This window comes from Natator depressus, chromosome 25 (genome assembly GCF_965152275.1).
Source record: "Natator depressus isolate rNatDep1 chromosome 25, rNatDep2.hap1, whole genome shotgun sequence".
Classification (NCBI taxonomy): domain Eukaryota; kingdom Metazoa; phylum Chordata; order Testudines; family Cheloniidae; genus Natator; species Natator depressus.
The window spans coordinates 5,586,750-5,613,830 of NC_134258.1; the positions used below are offsets into that span (position 1 = coordinate 5,586,750).

The following is a 27,081-nucleotide window of genomic DNA, read 5'->3' on the forward strand; positions in this document are numbered from 1 at the left end:
ACTTCCTTTTGTTTGTTTTAAACCTGCTGCCTATTAATTTCATTTGCTGACCCCTCATTCTTGTGTTATGAGAAGGAGTAAATAACACTTCCTTATTTACTTTCTCCACACCAGTCATGATTTTATAGACCTCTATCATATCCCCCCTTAGTTGTTTCTTTTCCAAGCTGAAAAGTCTCAGTCTTATTAATCTCCCCTAATATGGTAGCTGCTCCATACCCCTAATCATTTTTGTTGCCTTTTTCTGAACCTTTTCCAATTCCAAAATATCTTTTTTGAGTTGGGACGATCACATCTGCACGCAGTATTTAAGATGTGGGCGAACCTTGGAGTTCTATAGAGGCAAGAGGATATTTTCTGTCTCATTACCTATCCCTTTCTTAACATTCTGTTCGCTTTTTTGACTGCCGCTGCACGCTGAGTGGATGTGTTCAGAGAACTCTCCACAATGACTCCAAGATCTCTTTCTTGAGTGGTAACAGCTAATTTAGACCCCATCATTTTATATGGATAGTTGGGATTATCATTTCCAATGTGCGTTACTTTGCATATATCAACATTGAATTTCATCTGCCATTTTGTTGTCCAGTCACCCAGTTCGGTGAGATTTGCAGGGGTTTTTCTTGCTGCTTTTTGTAGCACTCGGCAACTCCCCATCTTGTTGTAGAGATGAAAAAATAAGGGACGTCCCTTGTAATAAGGGACTGTTGGCAACCCTATATCCACCTTTCCTACATCCCTTCCCTAGAGGAAGGCACCCAGGAGATCCCAGCCCGTCTGCACCGTAGCAGGGACCCCGCTTTGCATTCAGCCATGTGTACGCTCCTCTGGGGCTGCTTCCCTGTTAGGCATATAGACTCTGGGACAGAGTCTGGTCTGGGTCACACGCTGGTGTGAACCTGGAGTAACTCCCTATGTGTCAGTGGAGTGACTCCCGATTTACACTGGTGCAGGTGAGATCAGATTCTGGCACTCTCACTTGGGGGATAGGAAATGATAGGAACAAGGTGTGAGCGGGCAACAACAGGCAGGGCCTGCTTCTCCCCTACGCTACGCCACTGTAAATCAGGAGTCGCCCTGCAGAAGCCACTGGCGGTGGACCAGGCCTGAAAGACATTGATTTCCAGTTCCTTGCCAGGGAGCAGTCGGGTGCCAGAGATTCCCAGTCCCCAAATAACTCTGATTCTCCACGGCTCAGCCCTGGTGCAAGGGGCAGGCTGGAGAGAGACCCAGTCCGCCAAGACAAGGCGAGCAGGAAGCAGTGAACGCGCCCCTGGCTTCAGAAGGGTTCATCCAGAGCGGCTCTGCTTATACAAGCCTATTAAGTGGCATTAGAAGCTGAAAGTATGTTAGTAGGACAGCGTGACTTCATGAGCTTGGCACAAGCCTGACTGACAGGTCCAGGGACCAACCGCGGCCCGCACAGAGTCAGCAAGCAAGCCTCTTGGCCCAGCGGGCGTGCGGAAGCGGGGCAGGTCCTGGCTGGTGTCGTCAGCGTTACGTTGCGCTCAGGCTGGTTATATAACCCCTGCGGTCTCAGGCCCACGATGCCAGTGGGGCGGGGAGTTAGGCAAGAGGTGTTGACAGTGGGAAGGAGCAAATCCCAGGGCTGGGACATTTTAATTGCTGGCTTTGTTTCTTTTGTTTTTAATTCTGATCCCTCTTTCCCCACTGATGGGGAAGGGCCTGCTGTCCTATAAACCCCTCGTTAAGAACCAGGATAATTCGTTGCGTCGACACGCCGCCAGTCGGGTGTTTGGAAGAGGCTCCAGCTGTCAGTCCTAGGCACCTCTCTGGCCCCCATCTCCGAGTGCTTCCTGATCATCGGCGTGTTGATCCTCACCGCTCCCTGGCAGGCAGGGGTGGGCTATTTTCCCCATGGCACAGAGGGGGAAGTGAGGCACAGAGAAGCTAAGGATCAGCTCCGCAGGGATATTTAGGTCCTTAATGCTTTGAGGATCTGGTTCTAAGTAACTTTCCCAAGGTCACCCGAGATGTCTGTGGCAGAGCAGGCAACTGACCCAGAGGATGCACCAGTCTCTATTGTAGCCGTCAGATTCCCTCCTTGACCAGTTAGGTGGGTAGGGTGCTGGCCTGGGACTCGACTGGGGTGCAGCCCTTGATCCACAGCCCCTGTGAGTCTCAGATCACCGTCTATGAAAGGGGGTAAAATTTCTCTACCTCTCAGGGGCTAATGGGACCCACTTCGTGGGCACCTGCCCTCTCATTCACTGCCAGGGCTGGGGAGGACAGCCAGTGTGACGGGTGCCAGGTGTTGCCTATCTGCCTTGGTTTAGCCACTGGCTGCCATCGCGATCTGAACATGATGTATTTCTCCTCCCAGTGTCCCGATGAGGTCAGGCAGGGCCACTATGCCCAGTTCACACATGGAGAACAGTCGCACAGAAAAGCTAAAGGATTTGCCCAGGGTGGCAGAGCCAGGAACTCAACCCAGCTTTCCTGAGTCCTTGGCTAGCACCCTACCCACTGGGCCGTCCTGTGTTGGAGGGCTCCTTGCCTCCGTACAGCAGAGTCACGAGTCTCGTTGTTGTCCAGCACTGCAGAGCTGTGTGTGAGGCCAGACACTCTGTCTTCGTGCGATGCCAGCCTTCCTCGCTGCCTTCTCTTTCCTTGCGGAGTGAAATTTGCCAAATCTCTCTGTTGATTTGAAAGCAAAGAGCTTGGGGAGGGAGTAAGGAGAGGGGAGGTAAAGACCAAAGAACAATATTCCTCTGTGCCTCATTAGGAGACAAGACCTGACAACTGGAGAGGGGCTCAAAGCACAGTGGAGCTCTAAACACCCACAGGAGAATGCACCGATCCAGCTCCCGCTGTCGTGGATCGGGCCCATTGGTCACGCTAACCTCTCCCACGGCTGTGGCACCTACAGCAGAACTGACACTGCGGGAAAGTAGGATTTGATATTTATACTAAAAATGAGCCCTTTCCTTTCCAAGAAGTCACCAGCTCCAGCTGTTGGTTTCATTCCCTCCTTTTGTTTACTCTCAATTGTGGGTTAACAGGATACGTGGGGATAATTGGGACGAGTTCTGCTCTGGATTGCATTAAAATGATTCCGCGATAAGTTGCAAACAGGATTGCAATTAAAGGCCATTTCCACGCTCAAGCGCCACAAAGTTTGAGTTGAGCTTGTATCTCTAAATCGGTTACCGAGGAAGAGTATCTCATTAGACTGTCCCCGTGTGTCCTAGCGCAATGGGGCTGCGATCCTGATTAGGACTCGAAGAAGCTACCATGATACAAATACATTTGATTTGTTTTTTCTTCATAGCTGCTCGAAAGGCAAAAAATTCTCAGCTAAAATTCAAGTTTAAAAAAAGATTGCAAGTCTGGAAATGTATAATTCCCTCAATAACCTTAACTCTGACCTAGTGTTTTCGTCCCCATTTCTTCCAGGAAGTGGATTGTTTATAGGTCTTTTTGGACAATATAGCTTCTTCTTTGCTGTCCGTGTGTTACACCATGAAATCAAAGTGCCTTCAGAGTCTGATCTGTTGCAGATGGCTGAACTTACGTGCTACTGTATCGACGTACTGTCGTAACTGTATCCACGTTTACCTGTGCAGTCATACCTGTCTCCATGGCAGTGGGGCTGTGATGTCACAGGCTGGGCCTGCTGGCATCCGTTCCAGTTGTTGGGTTTCCTGCCATGCCATCACAGCAAGTCTAGAAGGCAAAAGATCTGACAGTGTTCAGCTTGGCAGAGGTGGGTTTTGTTGTTCTTTGGCTCCGCTTACTTTGGGCCCTGGAGGTACCGAACCTGCCAAGCTGGGCCCAGTGGGAGGCGTGGGCTCAGGATCAGGGCCTGGGTCACGTATGAATGGGCGATGCTTTGGAAGCAAGCTCTGTGATCTTCTGACTGACCTGCCAGTGGGGCAGGGCCAGGCATGGGGGAAGAGAAGAGATATAAAAGGGAATGAAATGCTCCCCCAATAACTCCTTCGTGGCTTATACGCACCGAGTCTCAGCTGTTGTCCAGCATGTTCCTCCTGCCAGCACCCCCAGGGTGACAGAGAGCCCCCCAGCTCCAGCTGCGCACTCCCACGTGTGCTCACACAAGTACACAGGGTCTGTCCCTCTCCGAGTTCCCAGCCTGACTGCCAACCCCTTCCGTTCAGAGGTGCCCTCGCTCACCGCACAGCTGGGCCCAGGGTGCTCTTCCAGGTCTCCCACCTTGGTCCTCAGACACGCTCAATTCCGTTTGAATTGCTGGTGGAAGGGGAGGGGAGGCTGGGGGTGAGAGGGATGCACCCCCTTTATAGGGGCTGAGGTAGGGAGCGAGGTTCAAACGTGCATCCCTCCCGCAGCATTCCCATCCCACTGTTGTCGTGCCCAGCTGGCACACCTGTGCCACTTCCTGCCCATACCCAGTCCACCCCGTCCTCGCCCAAAACGACCCTCGCCTAAAAGAAGGGCGTGTGCCAACACATCGCAAACGCATGGACACACACCAACGCATGCGCACAAACACATGTACAGACAAACACAGACAAATGCATGGACACACACCAATGCACATGCACAAATCCGTGTGCTCGCACACGTGCACAAATGCATGTACACACACAAACGCTCACGCACAAACGCACACACACAAACACGTGCACACGTGCACATGAGAAGAGAATCTTTCTGGTCATCGGAAATGAGAGGTGAGATGAGAATCGGGGTGACGGGAGACGCAGATGATAGGAGCATTGCATTCTGGGAATGGGGGCCCCCTACGGTGGGAAATGAGCCTTGCGGGGCGTCTCCCTCTCACAGAACATACAGAAGGAATCGGTGGACTGCTCTGCCTTTTGCAGTGCTGTGTTATCTTTGCTTAGTGCTGGCCTCAGAGGCGCAGGTATCCTGGTGAGTGGAGCCCTGCACTGGGGAGCCCTGGGGTCTAGTCCTGCCTCTGCTACTAGCTTGCTGGGGGACCTTGGGCAAGTCATTGCGCCGCTCTGTGCCTCAGTTTCCCCATCTGTGAAATGGGGATAATGATACTGGGCTCCTGGGTAACATGCTTTCAGATCTCCTGGTGGAAAGTGCAGTGGAAGAGCCAGGGGTTAATATAATAAGCCAGGCACCCCTCCGCTGCACCATACTAGCTGTGTTCTTTTTACGAGGGGAAGTCTCCAAAGCTTCTTGTCGGCCAGTCATGAGAAAGGGACAAGGTTAATGCTGTGCTGTAGGGAGGAAGGATGCTCTTGTGAGTGGGGCCTGGGCCAGTGACTCAGGAGATCTGGGTTCAAGGCCAGGCGCCTGGGGTAAGTCACTCGATCTTTCTGAGGGAAAAAGATCATTCTCCCCATACTGTTACTGTGAGGGAGATTCTCCACTCACTGATATCGCTGCATGACGAACTGCACCAAGAGGCCTACCGCTGGGCTTTTGTGCCAGGGCCCCCTGCTGCCGGGGCTTTAAATAACAGGAGCTCCGCACACATGTGCGCAGTTGGTGGGGAGGCAGGCGAGAGGGAGGTCAGACTCCAGGGACCCATTTCCACTGCTGACACTTGAGGCCCTGGCTGCACGTGAGCATGTGCCTCAGTTTCCCCTCCGTCTAACGTTGCGGTTGTGTGGCTTGGTCGACGATGATTGGCAAGTTGCCCTGAGATCCCGTGCTGGGTGAATTCTTATTGATTGGTTTGCAGTTGTTGGGTTGTATTCATATAGAAAATAGAGTTGCGACAACCCACAATTGCAGGATTGTTACGCAGTGTACAACTCTTCTCTCTCGCCCTCTACACACCCTTCCACCCACCCAATGCCTTGTGTTTATAACACGCCCATCACCTTGGTATGTCATCACCTGCCCCGCCCCCATTCTGCTTCCTTGCCTGCTGTATTCCCCCCCTTCTGTCCCACCCCTTCTTCCTACTTGGACTCCCTTCCACCCGCTGAGCAGGATGGCTGCTTCATTCCACCCCAGAGGTGGCTGCATGTCAGCAGTGGATGAAGGAATCCCTGGATATAATGTCTGATTTTTGGGAGGTGCTGAGGCCCCACAGCTCCCATTGACTTCAAGTGGACTGGGGGGTGCTCAGCACTTCTAGTTTCTGAATTGTTTTGGGGTCCTCTAAGGTGAAAGGTGCTATGAAAACATGGGTTAGACGGGGGAGAACAAATAGCTGTACAAAATCAGCCTCTGGAGCCGGAGAATAACAATAAAGGTGATGATTTCCCTCATGTCGTTCATCTCAAGGGACCCCAAAACACCCGGGATAATGATACACAGCGCTGACCCCGCCGCTGAAATGCAGCCTTCTCTGGGGTGGAACATAGCTCGGGGCAGCACCATGCAACAGCCGGCAAAGAAGAATCCACTGGAAATGCTGAGGGGAATGTAGGGAGGCAGAATGGAATTACTTGAGCTGGGGATTTAAGCATGACCATGGTGGAGCCCAAAGCACCCTGGAATCTGTAGTGACCAGGACCTTGGTTTTAAGTCTCATGTAAAAGATGGCGGCCTAGCGCCCCCTAGTGCCACAATGGGGTGTTGAGTCACTAGCGATATAGTGGGCAAGGCCTGATCCGAATGGCATGAACTATTTCCCAGGCACCAGGACCCGTGTAATACCTGCCAAGAAGGCCAAGGGCTGCCTGGGTTAGGGGGCTGGAGATCACCCCCCAGATCTGGGGCAGCCTGGAAGAAGGAGGGGCTAAAGACCTGTTCGCAGCTCAGCTCAAGCAGAGCAGGGAACGGCTGCCAAGCCCTCTCCCGGGCTGGGAGAGCGGATGCAGGGCAGTGCTGCTGGGGGGCCTAATGCCAAGGCGGTTTTCCATAACGGTCCCAGGTGGCTGCCTGCTACAGGGAAGGGGCTGCAAGCAGACCCCTTAGGGTCATCGTTTCCAAGCCAGAAGGGACCAATGTGGCTTCCCTGGGTTCTGTCCTGTGTGAACTACAGCGGCTCTCCTAGCAATGCTGCCAGATTTTCAGGGATGGAGAATCCAACTGGCAAGTTGTTTCCGTGGTTGGGCACCCAGCCACTGCAGCAGCCATAGGGAAGAGGGCCGTGCTCTGGCTGCCAGGAGGCACTCTCTAGCCCCGGACTCAGCACGTCCATGCTGCTGCATGGGGCTTTCGTGGCAGAGAGCCATTCGAGGGGCTGGTTCCAAAGGCCACTGATGTCAGTGAGAGACTTTCCATTGGATCAGGCCCCAGGGGAGAAGAGAGAGCCACTCCAGGGTATTTTCCCCCCCCAAGGCCATTGCAGATGGGCAGGGGAATCCACCCCCAGTTATTTATTCCGTTCTAAACTGGGCTGGAGCTCACTTGTGCCACCTGGGACAGTTGTAAGCAAGCTCTGGACTGGATTTCTCTTTGCACTCCCTCTGGCATGGCTCCTTTCTCTGCCAGGCATTTGCACAAGTGAGGTGTAAAACCCAGGTTCTAACCACTATAATCTCTCAGGATCCCATGGCTCTTTCTGCTCGAGACAACCCCGCCGTTGTGGCCAGATGCCAGCTTGGCTCATTCCATTCAGTCTCCCTCTAGAAATTCCCTTTGGTGGATTCAGTGCTTTTCTTTACTTCTTGTGCTAAACCAGTGCTGTGCATTGTTAAACAGCTGCCATGTTCTGTCACAGAGCTGGCTGCATTGCAGTGCTGGGTGAAGAGATCGCTTTTCTAGTGGCATGTAAAGCATTCAGAAATCCCGCTAGTACACCAGGAACAGAGGATGTTACTTTGCGCTGAAGGGAAGGAGGGAGCAAAGCTGAGCATTTGCTGAGAGGTTTATTCCAAGGCACAGGACACTTTGAAGGCAGCCGTCCTCTCTACGCACAGCTGTTCCCTACAGCAATGCCTTAGCTCTAATGAAAAGCCTGGTTATTATGCAGCTGTTAATCAGGTTCTGATAAGCCCATCTGGAGGCCTGTTTCTGCCCCCTCTCCCAGTGCATGGATGTTTGCAAAGACAGAGCTGTGTGAAAGGAATGTTTCCAAACCCCCGATGTCCCTCATCCGGGGTGCCCTCCACCCTGGCAGTTTTGGGGGCCGGGGAATGAGCGCAGAGGAGATGTGCAGGTAGGACACTCCATTCCCTTCCCCGCTACATGACCCCACACGATGCGCGGCCCGGGGTGCTGTAGACAGGCCGTGCCGTAGACAGGCCGTGCTGCAGACGTGCCGTAGACAGGCCGAGCCCACAGACGCGCTGAGTCTCACACTGGTGGGACTCCGTTGACCATACTTTGGATTTAACACCAGTGTGAGGTCAGAATCTGGCCCAGTCGTTCTGGCCGAAGACTCCCAGCCCCCTCCCATACAGTATCCTGGCAACAAGCCCAGGCCTGCCCTAGACACAGCCCCACTGACCCCGGCACTGGGAGTTCCAGGTGTCTCTCCTGCATGCCAGATCCCTGCCTCTATCCCTCCAGCCATTATTGTCATGATTGTGGTGCCCTGGGCCTGCCCAGCTGGGCCAGTCTGCTGACTGGCTGCCTAGGTACCTGCCTCGTGTCGCCTCTTGCCTGGGCTTTTGATTTTAAAACCACACAACCAAAGCCTTGGCGGGTCAACGTGCAGCCCCACTGCGGCGGGCCCCAATCCTGAAGAGTGCCATGGAAATCAGCGCAGGAGGTACAAAGCAGAATCAGGCCTGTTCGGCATCCCCTTTGCAACCAGTCCCCATCCCGATGCTCATCCGACGGGCAGGCCAGCAACCTCACCAGGGAAATGCGAATGACTCCAGCTGCTGCAGAGATGACTCATTGTTGTTGGCTCATTGTTTCCTTGTGCTCCCCGTCTGTCTGTCTGTCTGTCTGAATGTGTTGTCTCTTGTCTTATATTTCAACCAGAAGCTCTTTGGGGCAGGGACCATCTTTTCCTTGTGTTTGTACAGCGCCTAGCACGGTGGAATCCTGGTCTGTGACTAGGGACCCTGGTGCTACTGTAGTGCAAATAAAGACCGCATAGCACTTCTCATCTCTAGATCTAAAAGCACTTTACCAAGGAGGGCAGTATCATTCTCCCCATTTTGCACATGAGGAAACTGAGGCAGGGGGAGGGGAGGTGGCTTGCCCAAGGTCACCCAGCAGCAGAGCTGGGGCTAGAACCCAGGTCACTGGAGTCCGAGTGCTCTACCCACGTGACGAGCAAACCAGCAGAGATGGCATGAAAGGCTCCACCCCCACGAACACCAGGTGGCGCCCCAGGACACTAAGGGCTGCAGGTAGAAAGGGCTTGAAGGGGTAGTTTGACATACGGTGGGGACCAGGCTCACTGGCAGTGCCCCCCGGAACTACAGTGCAGTCAGCAATCCCAATCCGTGGCTGCCAAATCCAGGCTGGGCCTTAGGGCTGCCCTGTGTAGTGACCCTAGGCTGCCAGCTGGACAGGCAGAGAGGACCGCAGGGTCTGTCTGTGTCCAGCAGCCTCAGTCCAGGCTCCCCTGTGGGTCAGAGGGACGATCATGATCACCTAGTCTGATCTCCTGCACATTGCAGACTATAGAACCTCCTGGAAGAGACCCCCCAGCCTCTGGCTGAGTTACTGACGTCCTCAAATCATGGTTAAAAGACTTCAAGTTACAGAGAATCCACCACTTACACTAGTTTAAACCTGCAAGTGACTTGGGCCCCATGGTGCAAAGGAAGGTGAAAAACCCCCAGGGTCTCTGCCAATCTGACCCGGGGGGAAATTCCTTCCCAACCCCACATATGGCGATCGGTTAGACCCTGAGCATGTGGGCAAGACCCGCCAGGCAGAAACCTGGGAGAGAATTATCTGCAGTAACTCAGAGCCCTCCCCGTCTAGTGTCCCATCTCCAGCTGTTGGGGATTTTTGCTACTGGCCGTCGCCGATGGGCCACACGCCATTGTAGGCAGTCCCTTCAGACCATCCCCTCCAGAAACTTATCAAGCTCACGCTTGAAGCCAGTTAGGGGTTTTTTTTCCCCCACTTCCCCCCTGGGAAGGCTGTTCCAGGACTTCACTCCTCTGATGGTTAGAAACCTTTACCTGATTTCGAGCCTAAACTTGTTGATGGCCAGTTTATCTCCATGTATTCTTGTGTCCACATTGGCGCTTAACTTAAATAATCCTCTCCCTGTGTGGTATGTATCCCTCTGATGTATTTATAGAGAGCAATCAGCTCTCCCCTCGGCCTCCTTTTACTTAGGCTAAACAAGCCAAGCTCTTTTAGATCCAGCCCAGCCCAGCCCTCCCTCTTGCAACACTGGGGACGCTTACAGGGGACGTGGGAATTCCTGCTCCATGGGGCCACCCTGCTGCATTCTCTGTTGCCTTTGACTGATGATATCCAGTCCCTGGGGGGCCTCCAACTAACTACACTCATGGCCTCTGGGACCTGCCCCATTTCTCCCTTGCCAGACCCTTCCCTGCTAGCTGCGTGTGCATACAATGGGAGCGCACCCAGGATAAGGAGGCCTAGGGTTTGAGGCACCACCAGTGCTTGCTGGCACACCTAGCCCGCTACCCCGTGTCCGGGACATGCAAGGCAGCCCTGTGCCGGGAACTGGTAGCTATGGCGAGGGTTGGGGAACCAGTTTCAGCACAGGCAGATGTGGCTCTGGAGGGGTGGGTGTTGGGCGTCAGGGGACAGGGAGTCTCTGTGCAGCTGAGCTGTGAAATCCTTGTCCTTGCCTTGCGGCTGCTGCAAGAGACCTTTCCCTTCACACGCCCACCCAGCTGTAATCCACCCTAGAGCTCCTAATGGCCGGGAACAGCACTTCACTGCCATCCCCTGAGCACGTGGGGAATTGCAGCCCTCTTCACTGTACTGATTCGTCCTCTGCTCTTGTATTATATCCTGCATAGGCAGGTCGCCCAGGTTCTGGATCCCCTGCAGTCCCCGCTACCGAGAACACTGCCCCAGCAGTCTGTAATGCTTGTCCATCTGTACCACTCAGGACTTCCATGCTGTTGAGGGCCAGGGCTGCGCAAGGCCTTGGGAGTTGGGGCGGATCACCACCTCAACCGGAGCCAGCCATGCGATGCTGTTGCAAAAAAAGCAAATGCAATTTTAGGTTGCATTACCAGAGGCAGAGCATGCAAGCCCCGGGAGGTGATAGTACCGCTCTACTTGGCGCGGGTTAGGTCTCAGCTGGAGAAGAGTGTCCAATTTGGGTCACAGTGTATAGAAAGGACGTAGAGAAACGGGAGAGGATCCAGAGGTGAACAACCAAGATGATCAAAGGGATGGAACGCAAGCCATATGAGCAAAGGCTGAAGGAACTGGGTATGTTTAGTTTGGAAAAGAGGAGATTAAGAGGTCTCCAAATACTTGAAAGGCTGCCAGCCTGCCATAAAAAAGATGGAGAAAAGTGGCCATTTAAGTGCTGCAGACAGACAGCACCTGGGTGTGTACCTCAAGCTAGCACAGTGCGCGGCTTTGTCTCCCACTATGGGGTGGAGCAGGTCTGGAGGTTTAATATGGGCTTTGGGATCCAGAGGTTCCAGGGTTCAGTCCCTGCAAAGAGACCCAGCCAGGGCAGGTGTGTGGGATCCCGGCAGGCAGAGATCCATTCCTTCTGAGTGCTCAGATCCACCCGTGCCTATAAGTGCAGACAGTACAGGTACAGAGTCAAGCCGAGGGTCAATGAGTCCCTCAGCCTCCTCACTCGCCATCAGGAATAAGGAAGAGGAAAACCTGGAGGGGATTCTGTGGCCACTTGGAACGGGGCCTAGGCGGGGTCTTGCGGTGCTTGGCGTGAGGCTGGGAAGAGAGCGGCTGCTTGCTCAGCTGAGTAGATGGTGTGGCTCGTTTCCCAGGTGCGCGGAGCAGGAGGGCTGGACTCTTAAGAGGATCATTTCGGAGGGTTTAAACCAGGGGTGACCAACCTGAGCCTGAGAAGGAGCCAGAATTTACCAATGGACATTGCCAAAGAGCCACAGTAACCCGTCAGCAACCCCCCATCAGCTCCACCTCCCAGTGCCTCCCGCCCACCGGCAGCCCCGCCGATCAGCGCCTGCCCCTCCCTCCCCGCATCTCCTGATCAGCTGTTTCGTGGTGTGCAGGCAGCTCTGGGGGGAGGAGCGAGGGCACGGCAGGCTCAGGGGAGGAGGTGGGAAGGGGGGGAGTGGGGGCAGGGCCTGGGGCAGAGCCAGGGGTTGAGCACATTGGAAAGTTGGCACCTGTAGCTCCAGCCCCAGAGTCGGTGCCTAGACAAGGAGCCGCATATTAACGTCTGAAGAGCCCAGGTTGGCCACCCCTGGTGTAGACAGTGGGATCTACTGACTAGAGCACAGGGTTGGCAGACCTGAGTTCTGTTCCCAGCTCCATTACTGGCCTGCTGGGTGACCTTGGGCAAGTCACAGCCCTGCTGTGTGCCTCAGTTTCCCTCAAGATGGGGACGATGCTACCCACCTCCCAGAAGGTTTCGTCAATGTCTGTTTGTAAAGCTCTGTGAGGACCCTGTCTCCACACAAGGGCCAAGTGTCTTAACTGCTCTGGTCCCTAGAGAGAGAGGCCGCAGTGAACTGACCTGGGCTTGTCTGTTTTGTTCCCCTCCCTGCTGCAGCCCAAATCGAAGTGATCCCATGTAAGATCTGCGGAGATAAGTCTTCAGGGATTCACTATGGCGTCATCACCTGCGAAGGCTGTAAGGTAAGCGATGGGCTATGTCCGGCCCTGGCATTCAGCAAGTGTAATGAGTTGGGCATTCTCAGCCCAGTGATTCAGGGGATGGTGGCCTTGGTTTACACACCTCTTTGGCATGAGCTGTCTGCACGCCCAGTGCTGGAGCAGAGGTTTCCAAAAGCGCCTATGCCGGCTAGACGCCAGCTCCCATTGAAGGTCCCAGCCTAGGTGCATTGCCGGGCAGGAGCCGGATACCCTGGTTGAGCTGCTTGGGGACAAACTTCATGGCACCTCCCTGGCTGTGGTCACCATCCTACCAGCACCATTGCTGGCCTAGTGCCCTCCCCCACCCATTCGCCCCTTCCCTGGGTCTGGCATTGCTCCCTCCGCACTCTGTGACAGCCCCTGGTTCCCTCTGCGTGGGCCACGGCTGGACAAAGCACAAGAGACCGTCTCCCCAGGAACGAGCTTGGGCTGGGCCAGGTGCCCCCGCTGGGCCTTTTCCATCCCCACCCTCACAAGACCCCCTCCTCCAGTCACTCCCCAGGCAGGTGGAGACCATGTGGGGGATTCCCTGCCCCCCCAGTTTTGAACCGTCCTCCTTCCCACGCAGGGCTTCTTCCGGAGAAGCCAGCAGAATAACGCCAGCTACTCCTGCTCGCGCCAGAGGAACTGCCTGATCGACCGGACCAACCGGAACCGGTGCCAGCACTGCCGCCTGCAGAAATGTCTGGCGCTGGGCATGTCGCGTGATGGTGAGTCTGCTCCCAAGGCCCGGGGGGCGGCGGGGCCCCTGGGGGACTGGGGAGTTGCGGGCTGGGCCACTCAGCGGGAAAAAGTAATAGGGCTGTGAGCTAGGACTCCTGGATCCCTGGCAGTGCCAGGGACCTGGGGTAAGTCTCGTCAGTTTCAGCTGTAAGCGCCTTGGAGCAGGGACTGTCCCCCAGTCTGTGTGCTCAGCACCTACCAAGGTGGGGGCCCTGATCCCAGCTAGGGGCTCTGCTCGCTGCTGCTTGCCAAAGGAGGGAAAGATCCCATCATCAGAATGAACCAAAATAATCACCCCAGCCCTGGAGCCTCAGGGGCATTGCCCTGCCCCCCTCCTACTGCTTTGGCCCCTGCCTGGGGGCAGTGGCGTTGTTGTTAACCCTTCGTTGGCCACTGGGCCCCATCCATGCGCCCAAGCCCACTGGCCCTGCTTCCTTCTCCCCAGCGGTGAAGTTCGGCCGCATGTCCAAGAAGCAGCGGGACAGCTTGTATGCCGAGGTGCAGAAGCACCAGCAGAGCCAGGAGCAGAACGGCGTCTCCAAGGACGACTCCGAGGCCCTGGCCCGGGTCTACCCCACCAGCGTGAGCAGCGGGGTCTCGGACCTGGACGACATCTCCCCGCTGTCGGACGGGCTCCTCTTCGACTTCCCCCTCACCCCCGAGGGAGGCAGCGCTTACTACAACCTCGACCTCCTGACCTCGGCCCAGCCCTCGCCCGACCAGTCCAGCGTGGACGTCAGCGATGCCAAGCTCATCAAGCAGGAGTCCATCTACGAGCTGATGCTGGAGCCCGGCCTCTTTGCCCACAGCACCCTGGAGGGCAGCCAGCTCGCCTCGGACATGTCGATGCTCGAGATCGGTCAGTACCTCCCCCCCCCCCCCCCCGCAAACCCAGTCATAAGAGAAGGCATGAGCTGAATTTTGCAGGGCTCAGAGCAACCACCCATAGGTAGGGCTGACCCCCAGACCTTCAGCACTGAAAGCGCAGGTCTCTACTGCTTGAGCTAAAGGAGCATTTCTTCTAGTGGGGAACAGGAGTAGGCTATCATGTCATGTGGGCCTGCCCCTAAACAGGGGGCTACATGCTGATAGCGGAAGATAAAGTGGGGACTCCCAGTCTCTGGTCCTGCTCTCTCCTGGAGCCTCCTGCAGTCCCCTCCCCATGAGTCTGGCACCCAGCCACCTAAAGTGCCCCACTCTGGGAGTGTGGGTCCATGCAGGGCTAGTGCACCCCCAGCTACAAGGATGGAGGATGGAGAAGAAGCTCTAAGACTGGTCTGCAGCCCCTCAACCCCTTTCCCTGTCCCCACAAAGGGGCAGGAAAGCCCTTGGGGGGGATAGGGCAGCTGTGGCAGGAACTGTCCTCTCCCACTCCCACCAGAACTGAGCAGCGGCAGGAGGAAAATAGTCCCCCCAAACTCAGCTCCTAGTGTTCTTGAGACCCAGAACATGCCCCACACCCTGCTAAGCTGCAGTCCAGCCCGTACCCCCCGGTCAGCCAACTGCCTGAATTCCAGTCACTCACAACACACAAATCCTGTAACAAACCCCAGGCAGCTAAGAACTTTGTAGCAGGGATAGACCCTAGATCCTCCTGCTCTGAAAGCACAAGGCTCCTTGCACCTGAGCTAAGGAGAATCCCCGCTGTCACTATAGGGCCTACGGCACACAACTTGATCAGTTCTGACTCCACCCAAGAGAAGGCAGTGGCACATATAGACATGTGACAGTTCATCACAACACGTCCGTAGCTGAGAGGCCATGCTGGCAACGCGCCAGGAGCCCTGGGGCTGCTCTGTCTTCGAGGAAGCCTGTCTGCCCCTGTAGGAGCCAAAGCCCTGTCTCCCAGGCCCTGAGTCTCAGCTGCGCATTGTGCTTGCTTCGGCAGACCGCATCGCCCAGAACGTAGTCAAGTCCCACCTGGAGACCTGCCAGTACACGACGGAGGAGCTCAAGACGCTAGCGTGGATGCTGTACACCCAGGAGGAGATCAGGAGCTTGCAGAACAAGGTAACTTCCCCTTGCTTCCTACCAGTCCCCGGGGTCCGTGCCTCACTGCCCCACACAACAGGCTGCTCTAGATACCCAATCCCCGGCACTAATCTCTTCCGGGTCAGGGCACACGTACGGGAGCTCATCATGGTGCCAGCTGCATCATACATGGTGCCCCGGGAGTGGGATGGGGATGGGGTTGCGGAAGGGATATCGGCTGTGATGAGGATGCTGTCACTGCCTCATGGGGCTGAGCATGCCCTGCGGTTAGGGGCAGAACCCCCTGGCGTGGATCTGCGGGTGGAGGAGCACAGCTTTGTGGCTGGGGGTACACATGCCCTAGGGTTGGTTGGGCAGAATCCCCAGACCACGTACCCTGGCGTTCCAGACCATCACCTAGTGGGGCAGGAGAGTGGAGACAGGGATGAACCAGATTGGGTCACAGCAAGGCAGGGTCTTTCTGGAAGCCATCTCCTTGAGCTCGAAAATCCAAGCTAACATTTTGGGGAGGGGAGGGAACCAGATGCCTTTAGACTTAATATTGTGAAATAGACGTAATATCCCAGAACCAAGTGTAATGGCTGAAGCCATGTCAGCCTGAGTCTGCAGGCAGCGTGAAAGACTGCCTTTAAGGGCTCCGTGAAGCCTCTGTCTATTTCAAGGGTCGTTCACTCTGAAGTTTAATGATGGCCAATTTAAATGGCTGATCAAAGCAAAAAAGAGGCAGATCCATCATACTATGAAGATCCACTGTGAGTGGAGTCTCATTTTGGTGACCAGTGGGTGGAGCTTAGTTAGTGAGTGGCACCTGGGAGAGAACCACTGCTTATTTTCCTCACCCCCACTTCGATTCGGTCTTGGGATGGAGCAAATGGCCCAGGGACGCCTTGGATTTCAGCGGGAGTTGAACACCATGGGAAGGGAGATGCATGAAGATTTGCGGGTGGAGGTGTGCATTCTGGGGTGCGGGGTGCCGAACCCCACGCAGTGCACCCTGCAGGATGGCACCGTACAAAAAGGAGCCCCCGTGCTTGGTCCCCTGTGGCCTGGGCGGGGGTGATGCATGGAAGGGAGCTGGCTGTGCCTGATGCTCCCCAATTGTGCTCACAGAGCTGCGAGACCATGTGGCAGCAGTGCTCCCTGCAGATCTCCAACGCCATTCAGTACGTGGTGGAGTTCGCCAAGCGCATCGACGGCTTCATGGAGCTCTGCCAGAACGACCAGATCATCCTCCTCAAAGCAGGTGAGAGAGCGGGGAGACGGACCCCACCGCGCAGACAGGTTCCTCCCTACGCCCTGCTGGGGTGGCAAAATCCCCCCCAGCCTTCTAGGCACTGATAGACAGTCTGGCCCCTGGCCTAGTTCCCAGGAAGCACAGGTCCCCTTACATGCCCCCATCGGAACCTCAGTGCTGCGTGGGGGCGGGGCTAGGTTGGGAGGGGGTGGAGCCAATGTGGGAGGCTTCAGGGCCATTTAGCACAGGGCACTATGGAGACTCTGGGCTGCTCTGGTCTATGGAGAAGCCCATAAGCTGCTCTCCAGAGGCTGCTGTACGTTCGACCCCTTGGGGCTGCTCTGATTTACATCCGGGCCATTCCCAGAGCAGCCCACATTGAAGAATGGCTGAAAGCCGCCTTCTCCCCACCGTGCTGCACCTCATAGAAGATTAGGGTTGGAAGAGACCTCAGGAGGTCATCTAGTCCAACCTCCTGGAGGCTCAGCCTGGGATTTCAACAGGGGGGCATCCACAGGGCCACTTCCTCGTTCCTTCCCTTCTCAGCTCTGCCTTTCTCTTCCTCCGTTCTCTCTGTCCCCCACCAACACTTCTCCCTCTTACTCACCCCCACCCTCCTCCTTCCCCTGCAGTCTGCATCCCTCCTGCTTCCTCACTCTTATCTCCGGACTGAGGTGGGTATGGCTCATCTTCTTAGCACACACTGAGCCCCGCTGCCCCTCTGAATCTCCCACCCCATGACGCATGCAGGTCCCACTTCCCACTGTGGATGGGGAGGAGGATCCAAAGCACTGGCAGGAGCTGGAGCCCAGAGCCAATGGGGGAGCCCCTCAGATCCCACTGGTAATAGTGGGAGGCCCAGGGGGCATCTCACAGTATGGGGCACCCAGCTCAAGAGCCTCCTCACTGGCTCTCCTGCTTGGGAGGAGCTACGGAGTAGGGGCACCTCCCAGCACCCTCCCCTTCCTGGAGAGATGGAGGCATCCCCGAGGTATGTCTCGCACACATAGAGTGGGCCCAGCCGGGAGCAGCCTCTCTGCCGTCAGCCTGGTGGCCTGGGCAGCTTGGAGACACATTTTGCTGCCTGGCCTCTTCCTGATCACAATCAGCAGCTGGTGGTGCTGGGTAAGGGAGAGAGAACAGGAACCGTGAAGGATCTCGTAGAGCCGCAGCCTTGATGGTCCTTAACCTCCAGAGGTAACATGCCCCAGGGTGCCAGGCTGGGAATGCTCCGGGATTAGCAGAGTCAGGGGAAAGCACATTCCCCCCTGCTCACCAAGCTTCCCCCTTCCCAGGCCCACCTTTATTAAAGGTCCTGCATGTACATGGGCTCAACTATTAATGTCCAGGTCTGGAGTTCAGCCCCACCAGGTTTGGAGGGGTTCAGATCCAGAGTTTCGCTTTGGCTCATTAGGAAGCTCAAAGAAAGTGGCAGATTTTGGATCCAGGTCTGGTTTTCAATGCCCTCCCACTCCCCACAAATACAGGGGTGTTGGGATCTTGGGGGGCACCAGGTGTGTCTCCCTGCAGCTTCCAGCTCCAACCTCTTAACCCCTGGGGATCTCCCTCGCACCCCACGACCACTGAGGAATAGACAGAAGGGAACGATCCTGCCCCGATAATCCTGGATGAGACCTGATAAGTCTCTTCCATCTCTGCCTCCTAGGGGCCTGATCTTCAGCAGTGCTCCAACTCCAGCTGTGTCAGTGGGTGCTGAAGATCCTCAGCCCTTCTGAAAACCCCTGTGAATCTAGCTCGTTCTCACAGCATACGTCTCTTTGGTATCTTTGCCCTCATAGAGTCCGAAAGGACTGAGTTCTAATACTGATTCAGCCAATGACTCACGGGGCAAATCGCGTCCCCTCTCCGTGCCTCAGTTTCCCATACCTACCTCCCAGGGGTGTTGTGAGGGTAACTTAGTGAACGTCTGAGCAGTGCCCTACACATCTGCAGCACTGTATAAATGTCGTAGTGACAATGCTGGCTGCTTTATACACTTTTAGGCCTGCATAGCATGGATTCTCTCTTGCCAGCGCACAGCGGGTATAAAATGATCCCGCTGTGATCTGGCAGCACTTGGCACTGGTGTAAATAACTGTCCAGAAGTACTAAAGAATCAGGCCCTGGGTTTCTAGTCAGTTTCACCTTCCAGCTCTCAGGCACTAACTAAAGCTGGTTGGAATTTTTCCTTCGCAATGGCGGAAGGGGGTGTTGTCAACAAAAAATGGCTTTTTCGTCAAAGTGGAAATTTCCCTAGGAATTGTCGGATGTTACTGAAATTTTTAATTGAAAACCCAGAAAACTTTTGAAGAAAAATATCAGTGAAAATGACACGTTCTTTGTTCTTGTCTATGTTTCCCTGGGAATTAAGACTCCTTTCCTGACCGGCTCAGACACTAACCCCACGCTGGTGGGGTCAAATTTCCCATTACTGCAACTACTGGTCCGCTCTGAACTCTAAAGCGACTGCTCTGACCTTCTCCCCTCTAGAAATATCCCAGCAGCCAGAGCCAAGCCTAGAAACCACTTTTATTATTATTATTTCTGATGTGGGTTGCAGGAGGGCCTTCGAGCCCCACTCACAGATCAGGTCCCCCTGTGCAAGATGTTGTCCTGCCCCAAAGAGGCAGAGGTCAAAGTAGCAATAGTGCCACAATGATTGTCTCCAAGCCTTCAGGTTCTCGGATCACAAAGCTGGCCCTGGTCTGCATTGCATCAGCAAGGTCACTCCCTTGAAGGAAAGTCCTGCACCCACTGAAGTCAAGGAGAGTTTTGCCATTGACTCGAATGGGATCAGGTCCAAATGAGGAAGCTACAGTTGTTCGTTCAGCCAATGTTACAGGTCCCTTGTGGCACACAAAAACTGTTGATGGACTCTTAGCAGCCGATTTGAATTGGTGGGGGCGCTTCCTTATGGCTGGATGCTAGCTTACGTCCAGCTGTCCATTGTTTTGTTGTTGTTTTTGTTTTAAGGGCAGTGAATCTTACCAGGAAAGTGCCAGGTTAAAAGTTGTTCTTTTTAAGAACCAGCAAACAGAGAAACAAATCCCCTAGGTTTCTAACAACCCCTTGGTGCATTTAAGAGAGTGGATGGTACTCATTGGTTTTCTGTGCTATATTCAGCTCTTGGGGCGGAGGGAACAGATTAATCGATTTCACTTTTGTGTTCCACTCCGAAGTCCCAAATTAGTTTTTTGTTTGCGTCAAGCGCTGGTGCAATCCCAGCACATCGGGACTGGCTTAAAATGCAAACCCTGCTTTCATTGCCATTTATAAACTATAGCAGAAGTACAGGAACATCTGTGCACTTTTGCTACTGAGGAGGAAAGGTGAAGGAGGAGCCTCTGACCCTGGGGCCTGCAGCCAATCCAGTGTGCTTTCTGATTGCGTACTGATGGTCATTTACCATTGAGAGCTCGCACCACGTGTACTGTCTCCGACACTCCCTTCCTGGTAGATTTTCACACATGAAGGCCCCGATCCTACAGTCAGGTCCATGCTAGCAGATCAGACTGTGGGATTGGGGAGCCAAAATTTGGTGTTAAGCTCCCCCGGGTCTGATTCTCAATTGCACTGCCATTTACACCAGGGAAAAGCATCCGTCCATTTTGCCCAAATATAAACCACCACACAAGGTGATGGAGGCGTGATGGAGAATCAGGCCGTGTCTTCAGTGCAGGCTACCTGCAAGCTGTGCAATCTTGGGTTAGTCATCTCACAGGAACCCAACTTCCTAGAGCACAGCCACACTATCTAGTACTGCACACTGCCGTCACACCCCACGTCCACCCTGCCGCTGCGCATGGCTGAGAGAGATAATACAGATAGCTGGGCACCTCCTGGCTACATCTGTTTATATAGCAACCTGCATTGGTTCCTCCACCAATGTCTTCCCTCCTGCAATCCATGCTTCTCCCTCCAAGTTCCATGCAGGTTGCTTCACTTAAAACCAAATGCTGCCTAGTTTATATGTCTTAGTGCATGGAATCTAACCAACCTCTTCATTTCTTCCTTCCATTTTTAAATTTTTTTTTACCTTCTCCTTTCTTTGTAATCCACCATTACATTGACCATTTGATCTCTCTGCTTTCTGTTGCTAACTGACTAGGTCATATTTCCCTTTGTTGAAATATTATGGTCACAAATTGCTCTTTAAAAAAACAAAATTGAGATTTTTTTAAATACTTTTTAAAAAATCGTTTGGAATTTACACTTGAATTGTGGATGGTGGGGTTGTTGGTCTGGATTTTTTTTTCTTTTTTTTTTTTTGTCCTTGGATGACGGAAATGCTCCCTTACCCTCCTCCTTTCCCTCCTCCTCCTCATGGATTGTTATCTTTCTGCCTGCATTAGGTTGCCTGGAAGTGCTTCTGATCCGAATGATTCGGGCATTCAACCCTTTAAATAACACGGTGCTCTTCGAGGGGAAATACGGTGGCATGCAGATATTCAAGTCGCTTGGTAAGAGCTGGTTTGTTTGCTTTTGTCCTCGCGGGGTGATGGGGGTGGATTTATGACTCTTCTTTAAAGCTTCTTATGGTGAAAACACAGCAGTGAATCCTACAGGAAGGGTCCCAGTCACTGCATTAACTTCATGGCAAGGAGTAAGGGGGAGAGCATCAGAAACACCTAGGGGATTTAGGAACACAAAGAAAGTCACTGAGTCTTGTCCTCCTGTCTCCGCATAACTGTCTAGTGCTTCTTCTTGCAGAATCCCATGGTATATATTCTCAGAGGCTGGCTAGCATATGGGACAATGGCTAATGGGCTCTAGGCTGTATTCTGACCCCAGCCTAGATTGGGTGCCTCCAGCTAATGGCTGGTTGTTCTTTGTGCCACAAGCTGATGGGTCTCAGTCTGGGTCCTAGTGGACGTGTGCTAACAAAGTGTAGGCCCCGATCCTGCAATGGGATCCATATGGGTGGACCCTGTACCCATTGATTTCAATGGGCATTGGCAGCGGTGCAGGGCTTCCGCCTGGGCATATGCAATTGCAGGGTCGGGAGCCATGCTGGCTTCCCTCGTTGGCAATCTCACAAACAGGTGGCAGAGGCCAAACCCCACAGCCCTGAGAAGCAGTCCCTTCAGGTACATCAGTGGAGCAGTGTCCGGAAAAATCCATCTGCTGCTGCCCATGCTGCAGCGTGCTGGGGAAGGAGCCCTTTGTCCTCCGGGCCTGACAGCTCGGTGCACTAAACACAGTTAAGGGGAAATATTGCCCATGGGCCACACTTTGGCCTTGACTCACCCCCAGGATCTCCCACTGACGTCAGCAGCAGCGTGGCTCCTGGGCAGCACCTGGTCCGACGGATGGGGCAGAAGGAGAAGGCACAACCCAAAGAGCCCTGAGTCCTCTCACCCATGGTAACTGCTTCTGTACTGCCCCTAGGTCATGCCTGCTTCCTGGGATCTTCCCCTTCTCTCCCATTCTTTACTGGCGGGGAGGTTGGAGATAAACCACAACGTTGGTTACTTCACGTTCACCTGCTGCTTCTCTCTCACGTGCCCCGTAATGTTCAGCTTGTGGCTCCGCACCTACCTGCAAAGTCCCAGGAGCAAATGAAACAAGCTCTTTTGAAGTCATAGAATCCTAGAAGATGAGGGTTGGAAGAGACCTCAGGAGGTCATCTAGTCCAACCCCCTGCTCAAAGCCGTCCTCTAGCATCTTCCATCTGTGGATCTCCAAGTTCTTTGCAGACAGACAGGCCTGATTCCCCATTCCCCTGCACACTCTGGCTGGGATTTTTGAAGATGCATCGGGGAGTTCAGTTACTGGGAGTTGGACATCGAGCTCCCTTATGTGTCTATGCAAACCCCAGCCTGGATGGTCAATTATACCCATGGAGAGGGAGTTTAAAATGCTACCATTCTCATCTGATGTAGGGCAATGACAGATCGGGCCCTAGTTCTCTGATCCCTTAGACACCCTTACGAGGTTCAGATATCTAGGGATTATTTAACCCACCACTGCAGTGCCACTCCCTCTGAGGTAGAACAACCCCCAGCAACGCTACACAACATCTTAGAGCAGGCAGTGAACAGCGCTGGCTCTGCCTGAACCCACAGGAGAGGTTAGGGCGGCCGAGCAAAATTACTAACATTGGACTTCGGCCAAGTCAGCACTGATACCCCAACTCTTGCAAAAAGTGCCAGGGGATCGTTAAACGACTAGTGCTAGGCAGGCCCGCAGAGTTAGAATCATTCAAAGTAGAGCACAGCGTCCCCCTGGGCTGCTAGTTCTGTACTGGAGCAAATGGGGCAATATCACTTGCTGGAGCACCAGCCATTCAGTGTCCTTGCAGTTCTCCCCGCCAGCTACTGATCTAGCCTGCACCTGCTTAACTTGGGGGAGTTCACAGGGTCATAGCAAATAGGAGCGGGGAGGCAGATTATGAGCTGTCCTGGGCAATGGTGCAGAAAGCCTGCAGCCGTACAGCTTTGGGCTATAATCCCCAGGAGGAGAGGGGGAGACCTCCAGGGTGCTCCAGAAAGTGGCACTGGGGCCCACTAGGGGGCGCTTTTCCCATGCTGGTCTCAGTGGCCCTGCAGGGTGCTGTGCGCTTCTTGCACGCCTGGTGGAGGGGTGGGTGGGTTTTGAAAGGCTGAATTCTCAGAAGAGCTAGTCCTGCCGAAGACGTGTCCTATGTGGGGCTGAGCTCTTCCTGGCTTTCCTGAGCTAGGCTGGGCCAGAACTTGGATGGGAGCTCGCCGGCTGCTTGGGCTGCTGTCAGAAGGGCGTTTGCGGCTTGCATGGGGAAGAACGCTTCTTGTCTTATTTCTACTAACAAAGAGGACGGGCTGGGGTATGAGCTCCAGCCATGTGGAGGTGGCATTCACCCCAGTGCCTTTGGCTTGTGATGCAGGGATTCTTTTACTGGAGACCGGCTGGGTTCCTCCCCATTTGCCTGCTTAGTCTCCGGGAACCTTCTAAGTGACTCCCTTCCCCCTCCTGCTTCAGGAGAGGAGCCCAGAGACTTGGCTGTCGTTGTGAGCAGGAGTTGCCCTGCGTGGACAGAGGCAAATTTCTTGCAGTGAAGGGGTCTGCGGCACTGGGACGTAATGTGCTTCTCGTTCCCATGTCTTCTCTTTAGGCTGCGACGACCTTATCAATGCTGTCTTCGAGCTGGGGAGGAACCTGTGCCGGCTACAGCTCTCGGACGAGGAGATTGCGCTGTTCACTGCAGCCGTCCTGCTCGCTCCAGGTAGGTGCAGAGGGGGACAGGCGAATGGCAATGTCCGTTCTCCATTCAAGGAGCTCGCAGAGCCACGAGCTCCAGGAGAGAGGGTTTTGGCTGTGATTCTGGGGAGAGTTAACCCGAAACCTTATTAGAGAAATTGAAGACCCACTAGACCATTGTCAGGTGGAACAAATTAAGCGCATGGAGCTGAGCTAGCTGCTGCTGGAGTCCATGGCAAAACTCCCCAGGGAGAGCAAGACTGAAGCGTGAGCTTCTGCTGCTTTTAGGGGTAGCAGAGGTTGCCCTCAAGGGGCAAAGCAGTTGCTTGGGAAGTTGCTTGCATGTAGCATATCGTTCAGCTCTTTGCTGGAGGGACTGAGCCCTTTAGTTGAAGAGGCTTGTACTAAACAGAAATCCCACTCCAAAATCCTGACCTTCTCCAACTTTGCTCTCCTCTTTCAAGCCTCAAAGCCTGGTATACAAGGGTAATTAACTCTCATGCGAAAGGGTGTAAAACTAATGGCGGCTGGTGTCAGGAAAGAACTGCCCCTGTACACAATTGGGCACTAGTGGGGGCTAAACTGTTCTCAAGCATCAGGCATTCGCCACCAACAGAGGCAGCATGTCAGACCAACGTCCCAGTGGAAAATCCCTGTAACCTTAAATGCTGTACTGAGCATCCCGTCCCCCCCGCCCCCCCCCCCCCGCAACCCCTTTTCTCCACTTCCCACCAGATCCGGCTCTGGAATTTGGAGCCCTCTCCAGCCAAGACACATCACTGGGGGTGGCAAATGATCACAAAGCAAAGCGTTGACCTGTAGCTCCCTGCATATGAAGGGCCGGAAAATCAGTTAAGGAAATACCCCCTCCCCCGCAGCATTGCCATGCTATGAAGGATTCAGATCCATTTCCCAGGGCTGACGTGAGCTTTGGCTATCGATTCGTAGATCGCCCTTGGCTCACGGAATCCAAGAAGGTGCAGAAGCTCCAGGACAAGATCTACATAGCCCTGCAGCACGAGATCCAGAAGAAACACTCCAGCGAGGATAAGCTCTCGAAGGTAATGGAGCTGACTGGGAGCAGCCAGGCAGAACAGGGGTGGAACTGCACTAAGGAAAAACAAGGGCTGAACGTCAAGGGACAATGGTCCTGACACCGAGGACCGTTGTATTGTGGGATTGGCTCTCAGTGGGGGAGGGTAGCCTTACTCCTGGGGACATTTACAACTAAACTGGACAAAGCCCCTCATGGATAGACCGTAGGGATCCTCCTGCTTTGGCTGGATTCACTAGGTCCTATGGGAATAGGTCTCACTCCATAAATGTTAAGGCCATTAGAATCTTCTAACCTGACTTCCTGCATAGCACAAGGCCTCTAGCATTGAGTGAAAGGGCTAACGGTGCTTCATCGAGGCTTTATTCTGGCATGACATACAGCCTGGGCTGGGAGGGGGCAGAGCATCACCACAGAGTTCTTCTCCCACAGCCTGGGGTGAGCTTTGTTGCTTAATTATAGTGGAACCTGCTGCAGGGACCAGCCAAGGAAGTTCTCCTCTCACTCAAGTGCAAGAGGCCTGTGTGTTAAGAACGGAGGGGTTACGGTTCGAGTACCAGGTGTGGGTGAGGTTTATGTATCAGCCGTCTGTAGCGCAAAGGCTCGTTTGTTACTCTCAGGATCGACGGATTATGGTACCATTGGGCAGGCGCGACAGTGAGCAAGAGGGGGAAACCTCAGCCTTGAATTTTCAGGGTGTTGAAAACCAGCTCAGCTGCTCCCTTTATTCTCCCAGGCATGGTTATCCAGGGGGAGCCAAATCATTTCCCCCTGAAAACAGCAAGCCCCTAGGATAGATGCATTGCACCGGTTCAAAACGGGGCTTGACCTGATGCCTCTCAGTCCTGGTCCATTCCCAGGGACAGTCACCCAGACGCAGCACGCCATCTTCAGGGTTTCACATCGCTGTCGCCGCATCACTGTCATGACACCACACCACGGCTAGCGAAGCCCCATCCAGCGACCGCAAAGCTTGGGCGTGACCGGTGCACAGCAATGCTGATCGCAAGCCCAAATCTCACTTCCTTCCCCTCCTTCTCTCCCCTGTAGTTGATTTCCAAGCTGCCCTTGATGAAAACCATCTGCAACCTGCACTTGGACAAGTTGGAGTTTTTCCGGATCCTGCATCCGGAGACAGCCATGAACTTTCCGCCCCTGTACAAGGAAGTATTCAACTCGGAGCTCCAGTACAGCGACCCGCGAGAGAGCTAAGGCTCGGAGCCGCCAGACCCTGTTTCATTTCCCAAAGCCTGGAGAGGGACAGAAACATTGGGGGCCAGGAGGAGGTTCATTTAACTCAAATAACCAAACCCGAGAGACCCTACGGGGTGAGGTGATCTGCCCCTCTGCCCCACCTCCTCGCTGTCGTTTGCAATAGCTCTTGAATGTAATGCACCTTGAAGGACAAGTGAACTGACTTTGCCATACCGGTGAAATGAATGTGAAATCTCCACTCCCTCGAGGAGACACTCCAGTACCGTACCAATACCTTTCCTTAATGCATGAACCACCATGGGGCACACACACGCTCATGCAATACAGCAAAGGAGCCCAGCCGCCAGCACTCATCCCAGGACCAGCCCTTGTTCTCCTCTTGTTTCATATGTATTTGTTCGTTTTAAATGAAATAAACACCAGAAAGATGGAATGAAAAAGGGGCAATACAGACTTGGTGGGATAGCTGGCTCACCAAAACCAGGCAGGGGTTGGGAAGAGAAATAAAGTCCGGAGTTGAATTGGACTGAAGCATGGGGGAAAAGAAGACAAAAATAGCATCTTACTCTTAATGTGCCCTGGGGTTAATGACTACCCAAGGAGAAGGGGGACCGAACCAGGCCTGTAATGACTGGGCTGCTCTGTGGAAAACAGGGAAGTAGAAATTCAACATCATATCCCCTTCTGAAGAATCTAGCAGGGTAAGTGTCCAAACCTAACCAGAAGGGATGCTTTAGTGGGGTCTGCACAGGGGTGGACTCCCTGTGATCAGTGGTTTGAATGCAGGGTCAGCTGTTCCTCTCACCCCTCCGAATGCCATACATGTGAGACTTTCAGGGAAGTCCCTGTCTGCCCTGTACGATCCCGGGCCCTTTCTCTAAGAGAAGGGGTTTGCCGCTCGACCTGTGGCCAAATACCGCTCTCCGGCTCCTGTACAGTGCTGCTGTGCGTTGTCCTTTCCAGAGGCAGCTGCATTTTAGAGGTGCTGTGTGTACATAGCGTCTGTGCTTTGGGGTGCCAAGCACCGTGGTTACTGTTGGCATTGTAAGCAGTCGTTCGTTCCAGCCACGGCTGCCGTATTTATTTATTTGTATAG

General features: G+C 54.1%; 1 protein-coding gene across 1 annotated transcript in view; it reads left to right on the forward strand.

The window, feature by feature from the left end:
- LOC141977658 (nuclear receptor ROR-beta-like) overlaps positions 1-26,588 on the forward strand; it is a 38,213-nt gene extending 11,625 nt beyond the window's left edge. The window contains exons 2-10 of the mRNA XM_074939206.1: positions 12,488-12,573; positions 13,160-13,301; positions 13,760-14,173; positions 15,203-15,324; positions 16,417-16,549; positions 20,893-21,000; positions 23,631-23,741; positions 24,665-24,777; positions 25,821-26,588. Of these exons, the coding sequence (XP_074795307.1) occupies positions 12,488-12,573; positions 13,160-13,301; positions 13,760-14,173; positions 15,203-15,324; positions 16,417-16,549; positions 20,893-21,000; positions 23,631-23,741; positions 24,665-24,777; positions 25,821-25,982 (1,391 nt within the window). The 3' untranslated portion in view covers positions 25,983-26,588. The remainder of the gene's footprint in view (positions 1-12,487; positions 12,574-13,159; positions 13,302-13,759; positions 14,174-15,202; positions 15,325-16,416; positions 16,550-20,892; positions 21,001-23,630; positions 23,742-24,664; positions 24,778-25,820) is intronic.
- The last annotated feature ends 493 nt before the right edge of the window (positions 26,589-27,081 follow it).